This window comes from Oreochromis niloticus, linkage group LG12 (genome assembly GCF_001858045.2).
Source record: "Oreochromis niloticus isolate F11D_XX linkage group LG12, O_niloticus_UMD_NMBU, whole genome shotgun sequence".
Taxonomy (NCBI): domain Eukaryota; kingdom Metazoa; phylum Chordata; class Actinopteri; order Cichliformes; family Cichlidae; genus Oreochromis; species Oreochromis niloticus.
In genome coordinates this window covers 11,217,765-11,239,994 of record NC_031977.2, presented here as the reverse complement: position 1 = coordinate 11,239,994, position 22,230 = coordinate 11,217,765, and the positions used below count along the sequence as shown (strand labels likewise).

General features: G+C 39.5%; 1 protein-coding gene across 4 annotated transcripts; it reads left to right on the top strand.

Annotated features, from left to right (window-relative positions):
• Positions 1 to 2,885: 2,885 nt before the first annotated feature.
• Positions 2,886 to 19,048, top strand: zbtb34 (zinc finger and BTB domain containing 34). 4 transcript variants are annotated; one of them, XM_005473102.4, is made up of 3 exons: positions 2,886 to 3,339; positions 11,312 to 11,369; positions 12,418 to 19,048. In XM_005473102.4, exons 2-3 carry the CDS (start codon positions 11,367 to 11,369, stop codon positions 13,978 to 13,980), a joined length of 1,566 nt encoding a protein of 521 aa, XP_005473159.1. In that variant the 5' UTR covers positions 2,886 to 3,339; positions 11,312 to 11,366; the 3' UTR covers positions 13,981 to 19,048. The 4 variants fall into 4 exon arrangements, with proteins under 4 accessions (XP_005473159.1, XP_005473158.1, XP_019221357.1 ...); XM_005473101.4 differs by having other exon boundaries at positions 11,307 to 11,369; XM_019365812.2 differs by having other exon boundaries at positions 2,886 to 3,422; positions 11,307 to 11,369.
• Positions 19,049 to 22,230: the final 3,182 nt, after the last annotated feature.

The following is a 22,230-nucleotide window of genomic DNA, read 5'->3' as shown; positions in this document are numbered from 1 at the left end:
GAGAGCTCATTATCCTCGCAGTGGACTAACTGCTAAAACTCTTCTAGCGTTTGAAGGTTTGCCTTGAATGGCTTTGGTTGGAGTCCAGCTGATCCTTAAAATGAAATAAAGATATGTCAAACTGACTATCAATGTGCTATATGAATATTTCATAAGATTATACTGTGTTTGCCTTAATAGTGACCGCTAAGCACAAGACAATTTTAATTTAGGTTGCTTCAACAGTTTGTCCAAAATAGACTAAAGTGCAGTCATCGCACACACTATCTTTTGTAAGAAGACTTGTGATTATTAAAAAAAATGAACTATGCACAGTATAACAATTAGTGTCATTACCCTAATTTAGTAAATTACCCTTATGCACACAACTGCATATTCTAAAGTGGATAATAAATGCATTTTAATAGCAATGCACATAGTATAATGTCAATATTTACTTTGCCCAGTCTTCCACAAACAGCTCCTCCATCAAGGAGTAACCTGAGAGGGACCGAGGGGTGCTCCCGCACCTGGACGGGCTGGCCCTTTCATTTACAGTCATGGTGAGGATCAAGCACTGAATGGCTAAGACACCTGCTATTGGGAAATATGTTCTCCATCAGTGAGCTATAGACTATTTCTGGACAGGAGGACTGGGAGACCATTGTTCTCACCAGCACCGACAGCCAAGGTATTCTGGGACTCTTGGCACACATAGAGGACAATGTGTTATTCATGTTAAGCTTGAAAATTGGGCTACTTATTCAACATTAACTAACAACCTGTTTGGAGCGATTGGCGCGAAATGATCAGAACAGCAAAAAAGAAATAAAGAAATAAAATTTTCCAATTAAAAGCTCACATTTTGATCAAATATAATTGATGAAGCAAAACCATGGATTACGACGTTATATGAGCGAAATGGCACAAATGTCCCTCTTTAGAAAAAAGAACAGAAATACCTATCTTTAATATAAAGTAATAACCTGGTCTCAGGCTTAACATAAAACAGTGGAGCTCCTTATTTCCACAGTTTGATACATGATATGTGCTTCTTAAACAAATCATCTGCTCTGTGCTCCTATACAGTCTTACACAGGGGGCAGGCTTCAGGGATTTTGCAATGTCATCTGGGATTAAAAAGGAGCAGCACATCAGAGCCCCGGGCCACACCACCTGGAGCCCCCTATACGATCCCCTGGCGCTGCACCACTCAAAACCAGCCCCATTAGCTTACCACCAAATAATTCCCGGTCAACCAAATGACACCGAGCTAACAAAGGCCCCATTTCAGAAAAGATTACAACTCCAACAGGAAACCCTTTGATTATGAGTTTGTTTGAAATGTTATCAATACCACGATCATTCCTGCGGATCAACAAAACCATCTCTAATCACCATACCTTGGCCGCACCTTCAGTTGTGCATCAAGCTCCTGGAAAAAAAAGAGATGGGGGGGAAAAAAAGCAAATCATGGTCGAGGATAGAGGAGTGACTTGTTTAACAAGAAGCACGTGCAATGACAAAGCGATTCCTTTCTCTACGCTGATCACCCACCTGCACACAGATTAGGTCAGATATTCACCTGAGCTGCCAACCTGTCACTCACACTTAAAAAAAAGCGAGAGAAAGAAACACACACAGTGCACATTCATTCCTCTCCACCACGAGGAGCATAGAAAGTCTTTCTAAGAGTAGAACAACAACAGGTGTATTTGTCCCTTTTACCAACAGAAAAGCAGACACCATATCAAGTTTGATAAAAAGAGCAATAATATTAACATCTGGGGAGGTTACATTTGATATTTACACATGAATGGATTATGAAAGATAAAATGCAATGAGCAAAGCTTTTATGCAAAAAATTTATATATATATATATATATATATATATATATATATATATATATATACATATACATATATATATATACACATACATATATATACACATACATACACATACATATATATACATACATATATGTATGTATATATACATATATATATATATACTCATATATATACTTGCGGAGCTTCTTTGAATACCCTTAAGTGCATATAAAACAGATTACAGCAGGGAAGAAATCCTTTTATCTGAGTGAGAGCCAAATTAAAATAGTGTTTACCTAAACTCCTCCTACACTGATATTGTTTTACACTATATCATTATTGGTCGGTTTATTAAATTAATTGTAAACAATGTTTATTTCTACTATGTGAGCCAACACTGGGCTTTCTGAAACAAAACTCCTCATTCTGCTGAGTTCCAGTGTTTTCCTCACTCATCAATAGGCATTCACCAGATGGCTCAAAGCCAGAGAAACACATTTACATTTTTGTACATCACTTACATTCAGTTTAGCAATTTACTATTATTATTATTAATAATAATGCCATTGTTAAAATTGGATGACTCCCTTGCTATCCTGATGTACCTTAACCTTTTGAAGGCTGTGCGTCACTGTGAGAGGTCGAGATTGTGTTTCATCAATTTAGTCTCTGGCGCCCCTTTGTGGTAGAAGTGAATTAATGGTTTTTAATGTATAACGCCAGATTATAGACTTACCAGAAGTATTAACAAATCACGTTGGAAAAATATAATAAAGTAAAAAATATATATACATATCATATCAACTCTTATGAAAGCAGAGTTGACTAAAGCTGTCGAAGCAGTTTGATTCAGATCAAACGAGACAGAGTTTAAGACTTGGTAATAATGGAGATGTTTTGGTAATAATCTTATGCTTCTAAACTAAACAATAAAATTTGTGTTTGTGTGTGTGTGTGTTTGTGTGTCACTGCCTGCGTGAAAATGTGTGTGTGTGCGTGTGTGTGTGTGTGCACCTTGGGGGTGGAGGGGGAGGTGGGGGTCTCTACACAGCTGGAAAGTGCCGGTATAACTTGATTCCAATAAAGCAAACGATAGTTTTACTAAATGTATAAGATTTACTTTATAGAGTTTAGCGAAAGTGAAAGCACGCGAATCTGACGTACACTGCCGCGTTATGGGCGTAGTCGTATAAGAGAATGTATAGCCACGTTATCTGTAGAAAACAATCAGAGCGCGACTGTAGGGTTACTTTACATTTATTTTTCCGCCTGTGCGCGTCCTCCATCACGTTCTATACTGGGAACACGATGTTACAGTATGCAACGCTGACATGAAGCAAGGGAGGGGCTGCTGCAAACCACACTGATAGAATGAATGTAAAGAGCCTAAAGAACACTTCCTGTTGATGCAAAAATTGCAGCAGCAACTGTCTGACACATCTGGACTGGAGAGGGGGGGAGGCCTGGCTGTAGCGTTAGCGAACCACTGAGGGGAATGGACAACGTTTAATGCTAATCTGCAAGACGGTGAGTTTGGTGGACTTAAGATCTGGCATGGACTGGTGACCATAAATACGCGTGTAAAGTCGGCTCTTCTGTGCTCTGGCAGTGTGAGTAATGAGGAGTAATTACCCGCGACCGCTAGCAACTAATTGCTAGTTAACGTTAGCTACTAGCTAGCACTGGTCGCTACTGAGCGGTTGCTCCTAAAGCTAGTTCTGCTAGCATAAGCTAACTAGCATGATACCGCTTTCATATGACAGCCTACATAGTTTGTTCCCGTGTTCGACGTTGTTGCCTAGTTAAATCGTGTGAGGATGTCAAGCTTTTTTAAAGCCACAGAAAACGTGTTCAGCTCGTTAGCTTACACAGGAATAAAGTGTCTTTGAAAGTTATGTATTTTTTTCTGGAATAAAGCTCGATTCTAGGGTAGCTAATGTGGCTAGTTAGCCGCTGCTTGAGTGGTGCTTGATACTTTTGGATGTCTCGGCCCGGGGAACCGAAGCAAATTTGTAACCCACCTTAATCTAACTAGAAGATACCGCAGAAGTGAGAGGCAGAGGAAATGTAAACAGAAAGCCGGTGGCTGTAAATTGTCAAGCTAGCGCTAACATTAGCTGCTCCGCAGAGTAGCCCCCCCCCCAATCAGTAACTACTAACGAAGCGTTTGCATTAAAGTTTGAGACACCCTGCATTTGCTCCGCAATGGAAAGACATATGCATGTGCGGTTAGATAGACGCTGCATGCTAATATTCTCTCATGCACATACCAGGCTGACACAGGTAAAGGGAGCTCATAATAAGTTAACGCACCAAATTAGCTGTAACGGTACGATTTATTTTTAACCCTATTGTTCGTTCCCAGGGTGGCATCGGTCCCCCATGTATTTTACCATTTATCACATCCAGATTGGACTACTGTAACTCCCTCTACTCGGGCCTCCAACACTCTTCTCTTTATCGGCTTCAGTTAATTCAAAATGCAGCTGCGCGTCTTTTAACAGGTACAAGAATCCATGAACACATAACTCCTATTTTAGCCAAACTACATTGGCTCCCTGTTAAATATCGCATAGATTTTAAAATTCTTTTGTTCACTTTTCAAATTCTGAATAATTTAGCGCCCACCTATCTCTCTGACCTACTTCACCTATATAATCCCAACAGAGCGCTTAGATCATCCAATCACTTGCTCCTTGCACAACCTAGGTCTCGAATGAAGTCGAGAGGAGACCGGGCCTTTGCGATCATGGCACCTAGACTCTGGAATAACCTCCCTGTACATATTCGTATGGCCGAGTCTATCCAGTCTTTTAGATCTCGTCTTAAAACTTATCTGTTTACTTTGGCCTTTGATTCTAACTAGTTGGCTGATTTTAGCTTATTGTGTTGTTACCTATTGTTTGTTGTCCTATTTTATTGTTTGTTTTAATTGTCTTGTGTTTTGACTGACTGTGAAGCACTATGGTCAACACTGTTGTTTTAATATGTGCTATATAAATAAACTTTGATTTGATTTGATTTGATTTACATATCAGATAGTAGCCTGCATCTAATTTCGTTTTCATAAGGCAGGTTTTAAACATAAAGACTAAACAACATATCAGTGTAGCAGAGCTCTTTGGAAAAGTCGGTGCTTACTAACTCTTAGTGATGTTACAACTGTGAAGGGCAAAGTGCAGAGACATCATGGCGAGCTGTCAGACACATTATAAGGAATACCTGGGTTCATCGTCACCAAGCACTTGTGCTTATTGCTGTTATCTTATACTTTCCATTTAAATATATTCATAATTTACAAAGAAACCACCAACTTGTGTTATCCGTTAATAACTGTATCGGAAAACAGTAGTAATATCTTATATATTACGAGTCATGTTAAAACAGAGTGGGACTAATACGGTTAGAGTTGGCAATATGGTTTAAACCCGCCTACTGTCCGCTTTTGGGTTTTTTTTTGCTTCGCTTTCTGTTTTGGAGAAGCAGCAATATTGCGTTATGAAACACAAGACAGCACGAGAGTTAGCTGTGTACATTGTTATATATTAAAACAGGGCTCTGTGTTGTAACCTGGTCATTTAGAAAATTATTGGGGTATAAATATAGTGACTGCCTGTAGTAATTTTGTCTGTTTCAGTTACATTACAGTGTCATGCAAATTTCATAATAATAATAATTTCTCCACTGTGTTTTGCTCATGATTTGTGATGTTTATCTCTCAATTCTCTATATAAATGTTACTGTGTTGATGTTCTTTTATATTATAACCTAAACTCTAATATTTTCTCATGCATTTCCTTAAATTGTCTTATTAAATTGTATAGTATTTATAACAAAGTAAAATGTAGACATTAAATAACTGCTTTGCTACCATCAGTAACAGTGTTAGAACTGTAGATTTGCTCCAGGTATAAATACAGTGTAGTAAAGTGATGGCTCAGCTAGTTGCTGCTGGTCATTAAAAGTCCTGTTCACATGATGTAGAAAATTTGTCAGGGAATGCGTGTCAACTGATTCATAAAAGGAAAAGTCTTAAAGTATTGTTGTGTGTGCGAACTGGGTTGCCTTTTAACTAAACCTGGCACAAACAGTTTGTGCAAATTTTACTGGACAAGGTTGTGTGTGGATCAATAATTGTTGTAACAATGTAATAGCGATAAAGATTATACTGCTTGAAACCCTGTTTATTCCCCCCTAAATGGTGACACATTTGTAAGGAAAATGCATTTGTGGGTTGAGCTGCCGAGTCAAGTATGTTGGTTGTAGGGCTGCCACGATTAGTCGACTAGTCACGATTACGTCGACTATTAAAATCGTCGACGACTAATTTAATAGTCGACGCGTCGTTTGAAGCTTTGTAAGATCCCAAAAGACGCAGGAATAAGTAGTAGTATTTAAGAGTGTAATAACGGACTGAAACAGAAGATGGCAGCACTGCATGTACAAGGATGCCAGCTGCCGTTAAACCCCGAAGAAGAAGAAACTGTGTTCCAGAATTCATAGCGCGGTCCAGCGCAGTTGTCAACAATGGCGGCAGCTAGTTAGTTTTAATATTACAATTATTATTCTTTCTGGGTCACAAAATAAACGTTTAACATATTTTCAGGTGTACATTTTACGTCCAATGGATGCATGATCTGATTAGTCGACTAATCGCAAAAATAATCGGTGACTAGTCGACTATCAAAATAATCGTTTGTGGCAGCCCTAGTTGGTTGCACCCATGAAAAACTTGACAGAGTGGTTTTTATCATAGACTACCTCCAGAATTTGGGACTGGAGAGGGTTGAATGGGCTTCCTGCAGTCCTGACCCGAATCCTGTTAAACACTTGTGTGATAAACTTGGGTGCGCAGTTTGTGCCAGAGTGATCAACACAGCCACTCTGGCTCACGAATGCTGGTTTAAGCATGGGATGCCATCCCACAGCAATGTGTAATCAAGTTGGTCACCAGCATGAGGAGTGGGTGGCAGGCTGTTCTGGCTATGTATGGTTCTTCTAGATGCTACTGAGACCCCAGTTTGTTGAATTAAGCCCCTTTTCCATTAGGATCGACTTGGCACAGTTTGCCACAGTTTCCAGGGTTTTCCATTAGGTCCAAGTACCTGGTACCAGGTACTTTTTTTAGTACCTGCTCGGCCAGATTTCCAGGCAATCCAAGCAGGTACTAAAATGTCACGTCATCAGACTGCATGTCACCGATTAGCTGGCCAGTAGTGTCACTAGGATGAGTCATGAGAGCGTCTAGTTGACGAAAATCAAAACCGCCATTTTTTTAAACCTGGCCTCGACGTCCATCTTTGTTGTAACATTCCTGTTGCATATTAATTATGTCGCGACACGCGTCTACGCGTTGCTATGATAACGACCGCACACATAAGGAGGCACTAAATTGTAATGGAAAACCAGTTGATCTGAGAGGAGTCGAGTTGATCCGAGTAGGTACTAATGGAAAATGGGCTTTAATTAATTTTAGAACTGCCAATAACTCTCATTTCTTCAGATTTTAATTATCCAATCTAATAAACAACACCAAACAAGAGTCAATTGCAGAATAAGCTGTTTGGCACTGGCAAAGAAGATTTGCCAAGTTTTTCGTGGGTGCAACGCATATACTCATCTCTGCTGCTCAACCCAAAAATACATTTTCTATAGGAACGTGGCACCATTTAAGAGGAAATAAGCAAACTTTCCAAAATTCCAAGATTTATTGCAAAGAAGCATTGTTACAGTAAACAATTAATTGACTAAACACAAATATCCTTACCTTTTGTGCTAAGGTTAGTTACTCTTAACTAAATTCTTCAGCTGCTGCTTGTAGTGAATGCATATGATGAAAAAGGAACGATAACATTAACCTCCTCGTATGTTAATTTGAATCTTATCTTTGGGGAGCACACTGTCACCAACAAGTCATGTGAATGCTTACATTGCTGTATGATTGTGTTAGTCAATTGTTCCCCATTAGTGGTTTATGAATGTAAGTATTTTGTGTGTGTGTGAGTGTGTGTGTGTCTGTGTGTGTGTGTGTGTGTGTGTGTGTGTGTGTGTGTGTGGTGGGGTGCAGTAAGATTATAGATGTGGATGGTTTCTACTGTAAAGTTTTCCACTGTGTTCATCTGATAAGCATGTGAGTAGGCAGAAATGAAGGATGAGCATTTTCTTGAATTCCACTTATGTACAGCAAACAAATTTAATAAGCGAAGACACCCAAAGGCTAAGCATCCAATATTTAGCTCTGCTTTCTGATATTTTACTAAGCCTTAACATTTTTCAGAATGTGCCTTATTTTCACTCCTAAGAGTCTCACATCGTACCCTCCCCTAGGTGTATCACAATCTAGTTTATTTTTGTGTATCTGTACATATATATATATATAATTTTTTAAAATCTCATTAAAAATGCTCCCCGAGCCTTTTGCTTGTGAGGCACTTCTGTCCTGATGTTGAAGAAAGCATACAGTGTTTGCCTGCTGACTTAGACTTTCAGTGAAATGGCAGCATTTTAGAATCCAAACTTAGGGTGACATCTTTCCATCACTGTTACGCTGATGTTTTGGTTATGTAGAATATCCCTTTCTTTTTTACCTGCCGACATGAAGCAGCTGTATCAGATTGGTCTATTACCAGACAAGGAACTTGAGCCACAGATGGAATTTTTGAGCTGAGTTTAAACATTTTCAGCTTTCCCATGTGAGCCAAACATGTGACCCTCACTCAGCATGTGCATCTCAACTACTGAGCATGCATTCTTTGGCTGCCCTTCCACTTGGCTCCATCTCACATGCATGCTGTTGGCAGCCATTGCTAGTATTTTTTTTAATTTTTTTTTGCGTATGTGTATGAAGATGTTGTATTTGAATGCTGCCTATGGAGGAAGTGAAACTAATGCATGTCTGCTTTAGGGTTCTTTATGTTTTGTTACCACTTCTCCTTTCCTAAACCAGGATGAGGACATATGGTTTGTTGGACAGGTGTCTTGGCACGCTTTGGCAACTAGATAAAGTGTTTATGTTCCCAAAGTGCTGACAGGGACTAAATGCACAGAAGATCATGCTGAATTGCCAGCAAGGGGGCAGGAGGGATGGAGGAGGTGCAGAGGGATAGATTATTTAAGGGCAGATGGAGTTGAGAGGGAGGAAGTCTAATCTGGAGAACTGACACACCAGTTAAGGTTTGCAAGATAAATGTATTCGCTTTTACAAACAGAAGTGTTCCCAGTGTTGTTTAACTAGTTTGTCTAGGAAGGCAGGATTTCCATTTGTTGATACTTTTTAATCCACCTTAAATCAATATATTATTGTTGAAGCTTAGTGTGCCAGTTGTCAACATTGGCCCCTCCTCTTTGATGAGGGCATGAAAGTGAAACCCTGAAAGTTGTAACTTTCAGGTTGTAAACCTTTTAATTTAGCTATTGGAGGTGTGCTCATCATGAAAGACAAGCTCAAACAGCAAATTTAAAAAACGGTTAACTTCCTCGTGCTCATGTTAGGTATGAAAAAAGGTTTTTCTTTTTAAGAACGGTTATCTTGCGCTCATCTTCCAAGCAGAACCAGATTTTCTTCTTTCTCTGCCAAACAAGGTATAGCCATATCTTTATGGCAAGACTAACTGCCTGACAGGGTACAATGCAGTCAGTGTATGCGGGACACAGGAACATAATGTTCTCTCACTTTCATTTCTTAGAGTTACTTTACTTTCAACTCCCTCTTTTGTAACAGCAGCGAGTAAGTAGTAAATGTAAGGAACTTTAAAGACATTAAACTATAGGATAAAGCATGGGAAATTCAAATTTTCTATTCAATAATAATTGCACTTGAATATTTGTAGACATTTTTGCCTAATTGTCCACCAGACTTTGGTTGGCAACGTTGTTCAAAAACGGAAGCAGTTTTGAATAGGGCTGTGCGATATGACCAAAATCTCATATCCCGATATTAAGACATCTATCGTCCGATAACGATATAAATCACAAAAATGTAACATTTTCTGTAAATTCTGTGATTGTCGGGCAGCTCGACTTGCGTGAAGTGTTTCCAGCTGGGCGTCGCGTACCTGGAGTCAAGTGTTTTAACTGATGCATGAAACGATACATTTTTAGACATATGTTGTAACGGCCGCCGTTTTCTTTGAGTATTTATTACACAGCGTGCTGCGGGGAAAAGCCTGTTCTAACGTTTGAGTCTAAGGTTTATTTTTTAGCACCTGACGGCTCTTTTTTGCTTCTCATCCGTAAATACTCTGCATCTTTCACGTGATTCAGTTTATTTTGAAAAGTCTCAACAGGATCTTGAGCTTTATTGTGAAAGGTTTATGTGGAAAATAAACAAGCGGACACAAGGTGGTTTTACCGTCGTTGTTGCTAACGACAACGCATAAAAACAAGCGCTTGTCCGTCTGTAGTGTGGTTATATTAAATATAAGAGAAAGAGAGAACTTTAGGAAATTAATATAGCCACTACAGTGACCATCAAAATAATGAAAAAATATTGCCGTAAACAGTTCATTTTGCGACACCACGAAACAAACGATAGCGTAAAATGAAACGATAGACGTTTTTCTATCGTCATCCGATATATATCGTTATATCGAACAGCCCTAGTTTTGAACAAAATGTTTAAAATTAACATCAACTGGTTTTTGAGGTGATTCAAAATTCATAACTGAATCAGCAAGTTGCCCATTACCTAAGGTATTTTCACTATCATGTTTGTCTCTGGTCTGTGTTTGACTTTAATTTCAATATATATCTCTCCTTGTTATGCCTGACCAGAGCACATTTTTCCAGAAAGTGTGATGCTGGATTCACTGTTAGGCCTTAGTTTGCAAAGGCTGTTACCTAGCTTGCTTCCCATGCAGGTCAAGTTCATTGTGTTGCTTTCTAACTGTAAATGCATGGACTTTGATGTGAGCAGAGCAGCAAGTCTGGACAAACTGGCAGTCGTTTGAGCTCGCTTGTAGCCGTTTGTACTTACAGTGAAATGACTTTTTTTCCCCAAATGACTTGAAGCTCTTCTCTGAGGTTTTTACATCATTTTTTCTGAAGATTTTAGAGAGCTTTTTAGATCATGATAATGCTACTTCAGAGCTGAAAGAATGAAATTGGATTCCACATGGTTCATTTTCAAAGCACCAACCATCTAGACATTACTTCAAAAACATGGTTTCATCTCATTGTCTTCTTTTGACCATATGTGTTGAAATGAATTGTTTGTTTGGTGGTTTATCTGCAACTGAGCAGTACAGTTGCAAGTGCTCTGGCCAGGACTAACTTCCCTTCATCATAATTACTGACATTCGGGATCTTTGTGGTGTCTGTCCATCTGGGTTTTAGATATACATTTACAGTAGGCTCAGGTGTTGTCAACAACTGTAGTCTCTATCTTCTCTCTGCTTCACATGTCCTACTGCACTAATGCCCAAGAAATTGATAGAACGTTTTTAGAGGAGACGTTCCCAAATTGAAACTAAAGCGAGTTGATGTGTCATCCACAGCACAGACAGACTGGGAAAACCTGACAGAGGATTATCTAACAGTCACATCAGAAGAAATAAATGGTAAATGGACCGGTTCTTATATAGCACTTTTCTACTTGAACACTCAAAACACTCCATAAAACATGCCTCATTCATCCAGAACTTCTTTCTACACCTAAGTGCGTTCAATCTAAAATTCACACACATTCACACTACAATGAACAACTTTGAGAGCAACTTGGGGTTCAGTACCTTGCCCAAGGATACTTTGGCCTGCAGACTGGATCAGTCAGGCTTTGAACCACCAACTTTCCGATTAGTAGGTAACCTGCTCTACCTCGTGATCCACAGCCAACCCAAAGCCATGGCTGAGAATCTAATAATTGCCTCGTTGCTGTAATTTGTTGCAGGGGCACTGTTTTGGCAAAAATTTAGGTGAACTACGTGGTTCAACCGAGCATCTTTTCTCACATTGTATTAAGCACTCAGTTTGTGCTACTTTTAAACAGCATGTGTGTGCACATACAGGTTGAGAAATGGCTATTAAGAAATGGCTTTGGTAAGGTACCTAAGTTAAAATTTGACATGTCACAATCAGTCCAACAACTGGCAGCGACAGTTGCGTTCACAGACAACCGTGTGTGCGTGTGTATGTAGTGCACACCAACCAACTGGTAGTCAATTCAGCCAGTTGCCTGTAGCAGATATATTAGTCTAGTCACCCTAATGCATATGTAATTAACACAATTATTATTCACGTGCTCATGTCGGTGGTTAATGCCAATGAGAAAAGCATGAAATCTTGAATGTTTGAAGGTTGTTAGGGCAAAGAGTGAACTTGAAAGAAATTGGAATCTATCCATCCATTTTCTCCCTCTTGTCTGATAGTGGGGTTTATTTTTTGTTAAATTTTAAAACTGCTTTGAGGAGCAGTTTAAACCTACTTAACATTTAATGTTAATGAAGGTATGATTTAGTGCAGGGCTTGAATGACATGACATGGCATTAGTTTCTGCACAAAGCTAAGTGTATACATGGTCCAGTGCCTTTTTGTACCTTGAAGCTATTAAAATGTTGCAGTTTAATATGACTACATCTAATATTTTGTCTTTTTTTCTTCTCCCATCAGGCTGTCAACAAACTGGAGAAACGTATACAAGAAATGGACGACGGCAGCTACATCGAGTTTGATGTGCCGGAGTTCAGCAACACTGTTCTGACCCAACTCAATGAGTTGCGGCTGCAAGGGAAGCTGTGCGACATCATTGTTCACGTTCAGGGCCAGCCCTTTCGAGCCCACAAGGCCGTGCTGGCAGCTAGTTCACCCTACTTCCGTGACCACTCAGCTTTGAGCACCATGAGTGGCCTTTCCATTTCGGTCATCAAAAGCCCTGAGGTGTTTGAACAGCTTCTTGCTTTCTGCTATACAGGTCACATGTCCCTGCAACTCAAAGATATTATCAGTTTTCTCACCGCTGCCAGCTTTCTGCAAATGCAGGCGATCATTGACAAGTGCACCCAAATCCTGGAGAGCCTCCATTCCAAGATCAGCCTCCCAGTTAGTGTCAGCAGTCCAGAGAAAGACAGCTTGCAGACTAGCCGCAACGGGGTCAATGACAGCAACCTCTTCATAAATCCCACCCAGATCTCCCCCCCTTACTACTCCCGACAGAGTCAGGCAGGGAATGAAGTGCGCTTGGAGCTGGGAGGAAAAAGCCTGGGCCGGGTGAGACAGCAGCAAGAGGAAGGCCACTCGGATCGTGGCAGTAGTGATAGTGTGTCAGAGCACGATGCGCCCGCGGAGGGAGAAACAGAGCAAGTGGAACTGATTGGCAAAGATGGGCAAGTAACAGATGTGCATGTGAAGATAGAAAAGACCGATAGGCCCACTTACTCAGACAGTTCCTCAGCTGGTGATGATGGCTATCACACAGAGTTGGTGGATGGAGACCAGGTAGTGGCTGTCACTGTGGGCTCTTATGGTCCTGTAATCCAGTCTGCTTCCTATTCTTACTCAGGGCTGTCCTCCCCATGCTTTGTCAACCTCAGCAACACCAGTCCTTCCCGCTCCATTCTCAGTGGCTTCAGAGGGGGCCGAGCCAGGGCAAAGCGCCCATTGGCTATCCCCGCAGGGGTGCTGAGTCATATTAAACCAGGCTCAGACGATGGCGAATCAACTGTGGGACCCACAGGGTTGGAGAACGATGTGCGAGAACGTAGCCTACGGAGCCAGTGGTACCCTTACAATGAGAGACTCATTTGCATCTACTGTGGAAAGACCTTCAATCAGAAAGGGAGCCTGGACCGCCACATGCGCCTGCACATGGGAATCACCCCATTTGTTTGTAAATTCTGTGGCAAGAAGTACACAAGGAAAGACCAGCTGGAGTACCACATCCGTGGCCACACGGACAACAAGCCCTTTCACTGTCAGATCTGTGGGAAATGCTTCCCATTTCAGGGCACCCTTAACCAGCACCTGAGGAAGAAGCACCTGGGAGCATCAGAGGGCAGCAATCACATGGACTCTCCAGAGAGGATGGAGGGAAGCTCAGGTCAGAAGGACCAAGAAGATACCTCTGAGGGGATGGCCTTTGAGGCACAATATGCAGAAGAGGCACCAGCCAATGATATGGAGGAGAGTTCAAAGTGCAGTCCAGAGGAGGCTCAAGCATCAAGATGTGATTTTTAGGTCCTGCTTCAGGTTAAGGAAGCTTTAAGAAATGTTTATTTCAGCGCAATTTAAAGGACTCTCCTCTTTTTGAATCAGCTCCCGCTACTATGGACCTTTCTTTCATCGAGGGTTTCTGTCAGTTTTGTGAAAGTTAGATGCTAAGTACAGAGAGAAAATGGGTGCTTTATAGAAATCGGATTCTTTCAAGTAAAGGGAGTAACGACTTACTATTTTTAAGGTGGTCCCAATAATCAAGACCCCCGGATTGATTTCTCTTTTTATCTTTCCATGTTTTTTAAAACATATTTACAGAGTTATATAGGCATGTTGCAATAATTGATAATGTGAAAGCTCTGGTAAGATGCTTGTCATATCACCTTTTTACCTAACCTGTTTTTGCACATGTGGCCGCAGGAGGCCACTTACACACAAGGAATGATTTTTCTGCCAGTGCAAAGCTTCGTGTGACATATCCGTTCAATACCTCATGATGCAACTACATACTCATAACAGACAGTATTTTAACTTAAATGAAACTCACCAGGTTCTACCTCATAGCCAAGAACCTACCAGGCACAGATGTGTTCAACGTTTTAAATCCGTTCTAGGTTTTTTGTACAGTATCTTATTGCCAAACCCTGTAAAGAATATTCTTTCAACACAAAGCCTTGATACTTAGGGGAAATATTCCTTGCTGATTGTATGGATTAGGGACAAAGTCCTTGTCAAATGTTTCATGGTTAGCCAGGATAACATGATTAAGAAGGTGCTATGTTATGAGTAGAAAGCTTGCTGGCCTACTTTGTGCTATTGGGCAAATATGGAGAGCAGAGTAAGAGAAATTTCTCTGTTATTTTTCAAGATAAAATTTTTTTTTCCTTCAAAACACTTCAGGATTTTATCTCTCATCACTACTGGAGATCTCACTCTGTCAGCCTAGGCGTGGTTTTAGATGCTGCCATCCATGTAATGGATGAATCTCATCCATACAGTGAAGTAATTTGTATTCCTCTATACCCCCCGTATGAGGTTTATTCACAACTATTGTATATTTTTTGTTTTTTCCTGGGGTAGGCTTCCAGTTTGATACTCAGTGTCTAACAGAGCCAGGGAGTACTCATTGTAAACTCAGCACACCAGGAACAGCTCTAGATCCAGAGCTGTTCCTGTTCACCTAAATCACTATAATATACTAGTCTGAACAATATGCAAGCAGAAAGAACAAAGGAATCTCAGCCATTGTGACATGGTTTTTCTTCCATTATTTGAAAGAGCTATGGGTTTGTTTTCCATTGTGTCCTCTACAATTGGACAGTTGATCTGTGATATTCATTTTCTGCATTGTTCAGGGTCAGGTGCAGACTTGTAACACGTTTTCCTCATTTTGTCAAGCCTACTTTATGGCGTTGTCAAGGTTAAGAGGTAAATGTTTTAAGAGGTAGCTGATGATCCAAAGTATCGATGCACTTTGCAGAGTTAGCGGTTTGGGTGAGTGCTGTCCCAGTGATAAAATGTGTTAATCTGTCTTAATTGTGATGATTTTTACTCTTGAGTAAAAATGTCTTGAGCTTTGATGAGACTCTGCAATCACATAAATACTTTTGGCTAAGTCACGTATATGGTAACATTGCATTTTATCTATACTATCTGAACTACGGGGATGGGGTGTTGTGGGAATATAGAGATTTATTTCCATTGTGATTTAAAAATCCATATTAACATTTAAAAGGCACTTAAAAGGCCTGGTTGATGATTAGAATTTGCTAATTTAAAGCTCAGCTGGGTGGTTCCTTTTGTGCTATTTTTGCTTTCTTACTTGCCATCCAGCTGGTTAATGCCTTTATTTTTCAAGAGCACCTGCTTTATGCTTTTATTTTGTCCCAACTGGTCCATGCTGAATTTGTGTCAATGAATTGAGAATTGATTGACTATTTTATAGTTTTCATATTATTTCCTACGTTGTGCGCATTTAGTGGGAGAATCTTGTGTTTTGTTGCTTATGTCAGATTTTATATTAAGAGTGCAGTCCTTTTTATTCCTTTGAATGTGCATTCGTCGTCTTTGCTCATCGACAAACCAAAATTTGGATAATTTTGCAAAATCGGTATAGCTAGCTTTTCATTGTCTTTAGTGTACGAATTTATCACAAACACTCTTAATCATCATCACCAATGTCTGTCAGCATATACAGTACTTTTTTAGATGAATGTTTTCCAAGTCAAGTATATTTCTATCAGCGGGCGATGCGCGCAGGGTTGCCAGCTGATCTGACCTCAACAAAATCAGTTTCTGATTCATGTTAACCTCACTACGATGATTCTTGCCCTTTGTTTGAAGACAAAAAAACGACAAGCATTTCTTCTTGGAATATTGTCAGTAAGGTTTTGTGAATAGGGTACAAACTGCTAAAATATTTTTGTGCCAAAAGACAACACCAAAGACTAATAGGGGATGATTTTTATTTTATTTTTTTCAGTAAATTTTGGCTGGATTGTGTAATTGAATGCTCGTTAGGAAGAATAGGTTCTTCTTTAATGTAAGACTAATTCATTGCAATTTGCAAAAGAATGTATGTTTCCCAGCTTATAACAATCACTTGTGTCAAAGAAAAAATAAATGAACAAGCAGAAATTAAGTAGCAGAGTCATAAATAACATAACAATACTAAGCCATAAAAAAGCTGACGGGATAAAACTTGTGCAGTAGGTAATGTAATTGTTTAAAGCCAGTGTAAAAAAGAGAGACTGCTTCACGACAAGTGGCATCTTAAACTTAGTGCCTTGCCACAAGCTTTATGTTTTAGATTCTGGCACTTGGATTTTTGTGCCTCTTTACTTTTGGAATGGATTAAATGGAGAGATTATGATGAAATATGGCTGCATCTTTTATTGTGAAGTGGCGCCAAGAATGAATAGAAATTAAGTCATGTCATTCTTGTCCATTTTGTACTAGTCTACTTAAGCTCTGCCCCTAATTTTCACTTGCTATCACTGGATTTTTATTTTATTTTATTAATCTGTTACATGATGGGCAACTGATTTTAAAGCGTAACTGATTTTGTAGCATTTGATTACAATCAGATGAGGCAAACTTGTTCCCTGCAAGCCGCTGCCCCATAGAGGCTATACTAAATCCCCTCCTCTTTAACGACCGAGGACAATCTAAGCAATGTACTGTAGTTTATGCGTTTAAGTAGAGACAGGAGATGCATGAGAACAGACAGGATATTTAGCTAATAGTAAACTGAGTATTTGTGCAGAAAAATATCTTATCTACATATACTGTAGCTAAATTGCACGCTGCTCAGCCAAAAAATTGTGTACAATTGCCAATTAATAATTTTTTTAAAACTTTTTTTTGTGTCATTGATTGTGCACTTACTTTTTGTTGTTGTTTTTTGGTTAAAAGTACATACCAGTTCTATCCGATGAGTCTCCTTTATCTCTGTAGTTACCTGTTAGGGACTCAGTTATCTTAAAGGCCTCAATCACTTCTGTAAGGACCTCTCCCTTCGAATGGTGCTTTGAGATTCAGTTTTCTGTCCTCAGTAAGTAAGTCCATGTTTTTGTTGTAGGTGAACAGGGGCGTAATTGTTTAAATGTTATTCATGTATCATAGTTATATACGTGGCAGTACACACCTACAAAAACCAACTAAACTTGATAGACACTCGAATCGACCCTCTTTGTCAGCTTGTAGTTCCACCTCACTGAGAGGGACAGGATATGCATTTTGGGCCACAAGTATTCAAAAAGAAGTGTTTACAAGGCTGTCAGACTACTTTGTGTTTTTTTTCTTTGATTTTTTGATAATTTCTTTTGCAAACTTGCAACTCGTCCTGTTCCTTTTGTAAGAAACTCACTTCAGGTAGTTTACAAACACTGATACAGGCTTAGAAAAGAAATCGTAAGTCTTCCATAGCTTTTCTGTCAGTTTCTGTCCACTGTGTATTTTTTTTTTTTTTTTGGAAAAAGAGAAGCAATAACCTTTTTGAAAGTGAAAGTGGTGTATTGGGATCATCAAACCTTTTGAAATATTGGCCTGTCATGTATCAAACAAACTGAAAGTCAGGGAGCTGTTGAATTGAAGTAGGACCAGGACAATTTGATATCGATTTATTTTTTATGTATTTTCTGAAACTCTGGACAGGTTGACTTCTTGTTTTTAGAATAAAAAATATGAAAGTGAAAACGCGGTTGAAATGCTCAATTGAAAATCCAGTGGTAGTTGGTAAACTGCAACACGAGAACTGAGCGCGTGATTCAGTCATCAAACTCAGTGGCACTGTTCAGAGTTGCACCTCCAGCTGAGTGAAATAATGAAAGGGATTTTGGGCTATATAGCCACTGTTTGGGAGCGGGCTCTCTGTTGCTATGTTGAAGTTCAGTGGTCTCCTTTTGCTCCTCAGGCTCCGAGACAGTAGGTGCAGTTGTTCAGGATCAGAGGGGACGTTTTCAGTCTACCTGTTGTTCCTTTTCGTTTTTTAATCCCCCCTAACTCTGCACTAGTATGTCTCTGGTTCGTGTGCATTTGGTGACAAGGCAAAAAACAACATTAAAAAAAAATGTAGAACTCAGGGTATATAGCATTAAAAGTGGTCTCACTGGACATACGTTCTACCATATGTCCGTAGTATAATTGTGCACTTCTCTTCAGGTGGGGAAACAAGTCCTCAGTCAGTTGTTCCCAAACATTCTGCCTCAAGGTCTCAATGAGCCCATATTTCCACAGAGCTGAAGCATGAGGTGCACCGGAGCCCACGAACTGAACCATGATAGCAGAAATGCCTCCGCTCCTGTTTTGTCCACTCTACACACAACCTCACAACCCAACTGTGAACCTCAGAACTCTACTGTTTTGTACAACTATGAAGTAAATGAAGCTAGCTAGAGCTGATGTTGTATCTATTGCCATTTATGAATTTATTTTATAGCATGAAATAAAATATATTTATTCAAATTATATATTTTACTCATAATCATTCAGTGCTGCTTCATTTTGGTTCTTAAGCTTGTAAATTGCTTTTTTATTATATAAAAAATGTCAATAGAATAATGCGTTTGTAAAATAAAGACGCTGATTTGGCTCTGCTTTGTCTTTTTTTTGTTTTGTTTTGTTTCTCTTAACTGATTTATCAGTTATTTAATATTAACGCTTTTCTTAGAAAATGGGAAAAAGTAGAACTCTACTACCCCCCCATCATTTATTTATTGTGTTGAACCATGTAAAATGCACTGCAGTGATTCTGTATTACGCATGTGCAACTTCTACCCTCAAGAGGGAGCTAGAGAATAATATAATATCAGTTATATCAGTATCAAAAGGTTACTGATTAGTTTGGAGAGTCGTAGAAAGGAGACTATCTCAGATTCTTTGTGACTGAAAACAGGGAAATTTAATTTCACTTTTAAAATGTTAGAAAACTTTAGAGCAAACAATGGGAAATATGAAAATTAAGCTACTTTGAGTTAAGTAAGCATAATTTTTTGTGATGCTTGTAGAAACTGACAAACATAAAAAACAATAAACCTGATTAGTCTCGAATACTTGATAGTGCACATGTGGGAAACCTTCACAAATGTGTCTGACGTGTGTGTTGCTTTTGTGATAAAACAATGTTGCACCTCGGTGAGCTCTGAACGCATGTTAAACCTGATTGGGCTGGTTTCTGTCACACACACACAAAAAAGCCTGGAGCGTGTATCACAAGTTAATCTGGCAGTTACATATACACACATTACACTCGTTTCCATTCAAGCTGAGCATTGCTATTAATTATACAGCATGCCTCAACCTGTAGCCTTGCCGGTTGGCGTCACATTAGAAATATTAAATACGTGTGAGACAAATGTTAATGCTGACAACTAGAATGCTTTGCAGTGTTTCAGGACGGGTAACACCTTTCACCATTGCCATTTCAACAGCTGCCTCACACATGGAATATAAACTTGAGCCTCTTGGCTTTCAATACACTGGCAGATACCCTGAACAGTAAATAGTGAAAACCACAGATCAAAGTGATGTCTTAAAATTCCTTGTTTTGTCTTGTCCAAAATCCAGAGATATTCGTCTTATTGGCACGTGTGACAAAGACAAGGATCAAATACTATGTTGTAGGTACCATTACACTAGCTACATACGCACCATGTAGTTATGGGTTTTATATGTGTGTACGTACAAGCGAGAATAGGAGACCTTAATCACCCATTAGTTCTGTGTGAGCTAGTGCAAGAATGCTGATTAAGCTTTCTTTTGAATTTGTTTACCACACTGTCAGGCAGTTTGTAACAGTTTGACATAAACTTCAATTATCTTTGGTAAGTAAATAACACAATACTTGGCAGTAGGTGATGCATCACTCGTTGCTGTAGGTTTTAATAAATTGGACGAATTATTTAAATGACAGCGTTATAGGACTGCAAAGACATGTGATCCTAAAATAACACCCTAAAGTGCTCTGTTCAGTGGAATAAGAGAATAAAAAGAACCACAAAATACAAGGCCAGGAACCCAGAGGTAGTCCCGTTTCCACAAGGCGTCTTTTGCTGCATTCTGTGAGTATGATGTATTGCGGCTTCGTAACACAAACTGAGCTGGATCCGAGTAAATAGTGGGTAGCTGTTTCATTAGTGTCAATATGACAGTTTTGGAGTTAGAATCTGATTGCTGGGTGTTTGTTGGACAAGTTGTTGGCTCAGTCATGAATACTTGCCTTGTATCATCTCACAGGCCATGAAGACTCAACCACTCAGCTACGGCCTAGAGTTCACAGATACTCCTGACTTAATCCCAAAGTGTTATATATGAAAGATAAGTGATGGAGTCTTTTAAAGAAAAAAATGACTTTATTCTGTAATATAGGTCTTGTTTGAATGAATTTCTTCTTTAAAGGAACCTAACTAACAACTCAGCAAAGTTGACAACTGTCCTCCTGACTCGAAACAGTACCATAACTCTTTAGGCCCAGTAGTATGTGACTACTGTGGGTCAGAAAAAGATGTTGAACGAGAAGGCCTGGCTCACAGTCTCTACTCTAATTCATCCCAAAAGTGTTCTATCAGGTTGAGGTCAGGACTCTGTGAAGGCCAGTCAAGTTCTTCCACGCCAAAATTGCTCATCCATGTCTTTATGGACCTTGCTTTTAGTCCAAGGTCCATTTATGTCTTGGTATTAGTGATGAGAATTGAGAAGTATTAGTTCCTTAGAATTGTTAGTCTGCCTGCTTATCGAGTCTTCTTATCATTCTACTTGCTACAATCATCTGATTGCAGTTTGTGTGTTGGAGGAGGAAAGTCTACAGTCTACAGCATGCATGTGTGCATGACTATTTTTTTTTTGCACAAAAAGACAAGAACGCAATGGTAAAATGCAAACTGTATCCAGGACAGAAACAACTGCATTATGCTGCTAACACAACTCTGGCTCTTTGCAAACATCCGCATGCTAACGGTAAGCTAGCCAAGAACCCAGAGTAACATTTCTGAGTGAACGCTAAACCCAGCCCAGCAGACAGACCCTGAGCTTCAACAGGTAACAAACAGATGAGCAGTCAGGCTGCAGCCTTCAGTTCTACCTGTTCATGTTTCTAAAGCAGAATCACTGTGGCGATTGCTTAAATGTCTCTTTGTGCTGGTTTTCATCTTTGCTTTGTGTTCATACCTAAATACTAAGAGAAGGATCATATGTGTGTCCTCCTTTGGATAAAGATTTGTGTTGGTGTGTGCAACTGTAGCCTCTAGCTACATAATATTGATAAATGGTAATTATCAGGTCATTTTACAAATAAATGTGAAACTAATGTAAGGAATAGTATAACAAATGACCTTCTCCTGGGAGTAATTATGTAATGTACTGCTTTGCCCTTACGAAAGGTTTTCTATGTAACACATGGCTTTTTTTGACTAATGTTGCCAACACTGATCACAACAAGGGGAGAAACACCTCCAACATGCAGAAACATTTACCACACAGCACGTAATTAATTTGCACGAATGTAATGTATTTGATATGCTGCTTAGTGGTGACTCCCAAAGGGGAGCCAGGGAGAACTCAATGAGAATCGCTAAGAGACCTGACAAGAAATCTAATGGATAAGTGATATCGGCAATGGAATCAGAATCGCTAAATTCTTATCAATTCCCATCTTTACTTGTTATTCTGAACCATTAAGAGGTCTTTTCACTGGAACTAATGGGCCAAGCCCAACTACTGAAAAACAACCCCACGCCACAATCCCTGATTCACCACACATTACAGTGCAGTTCAATC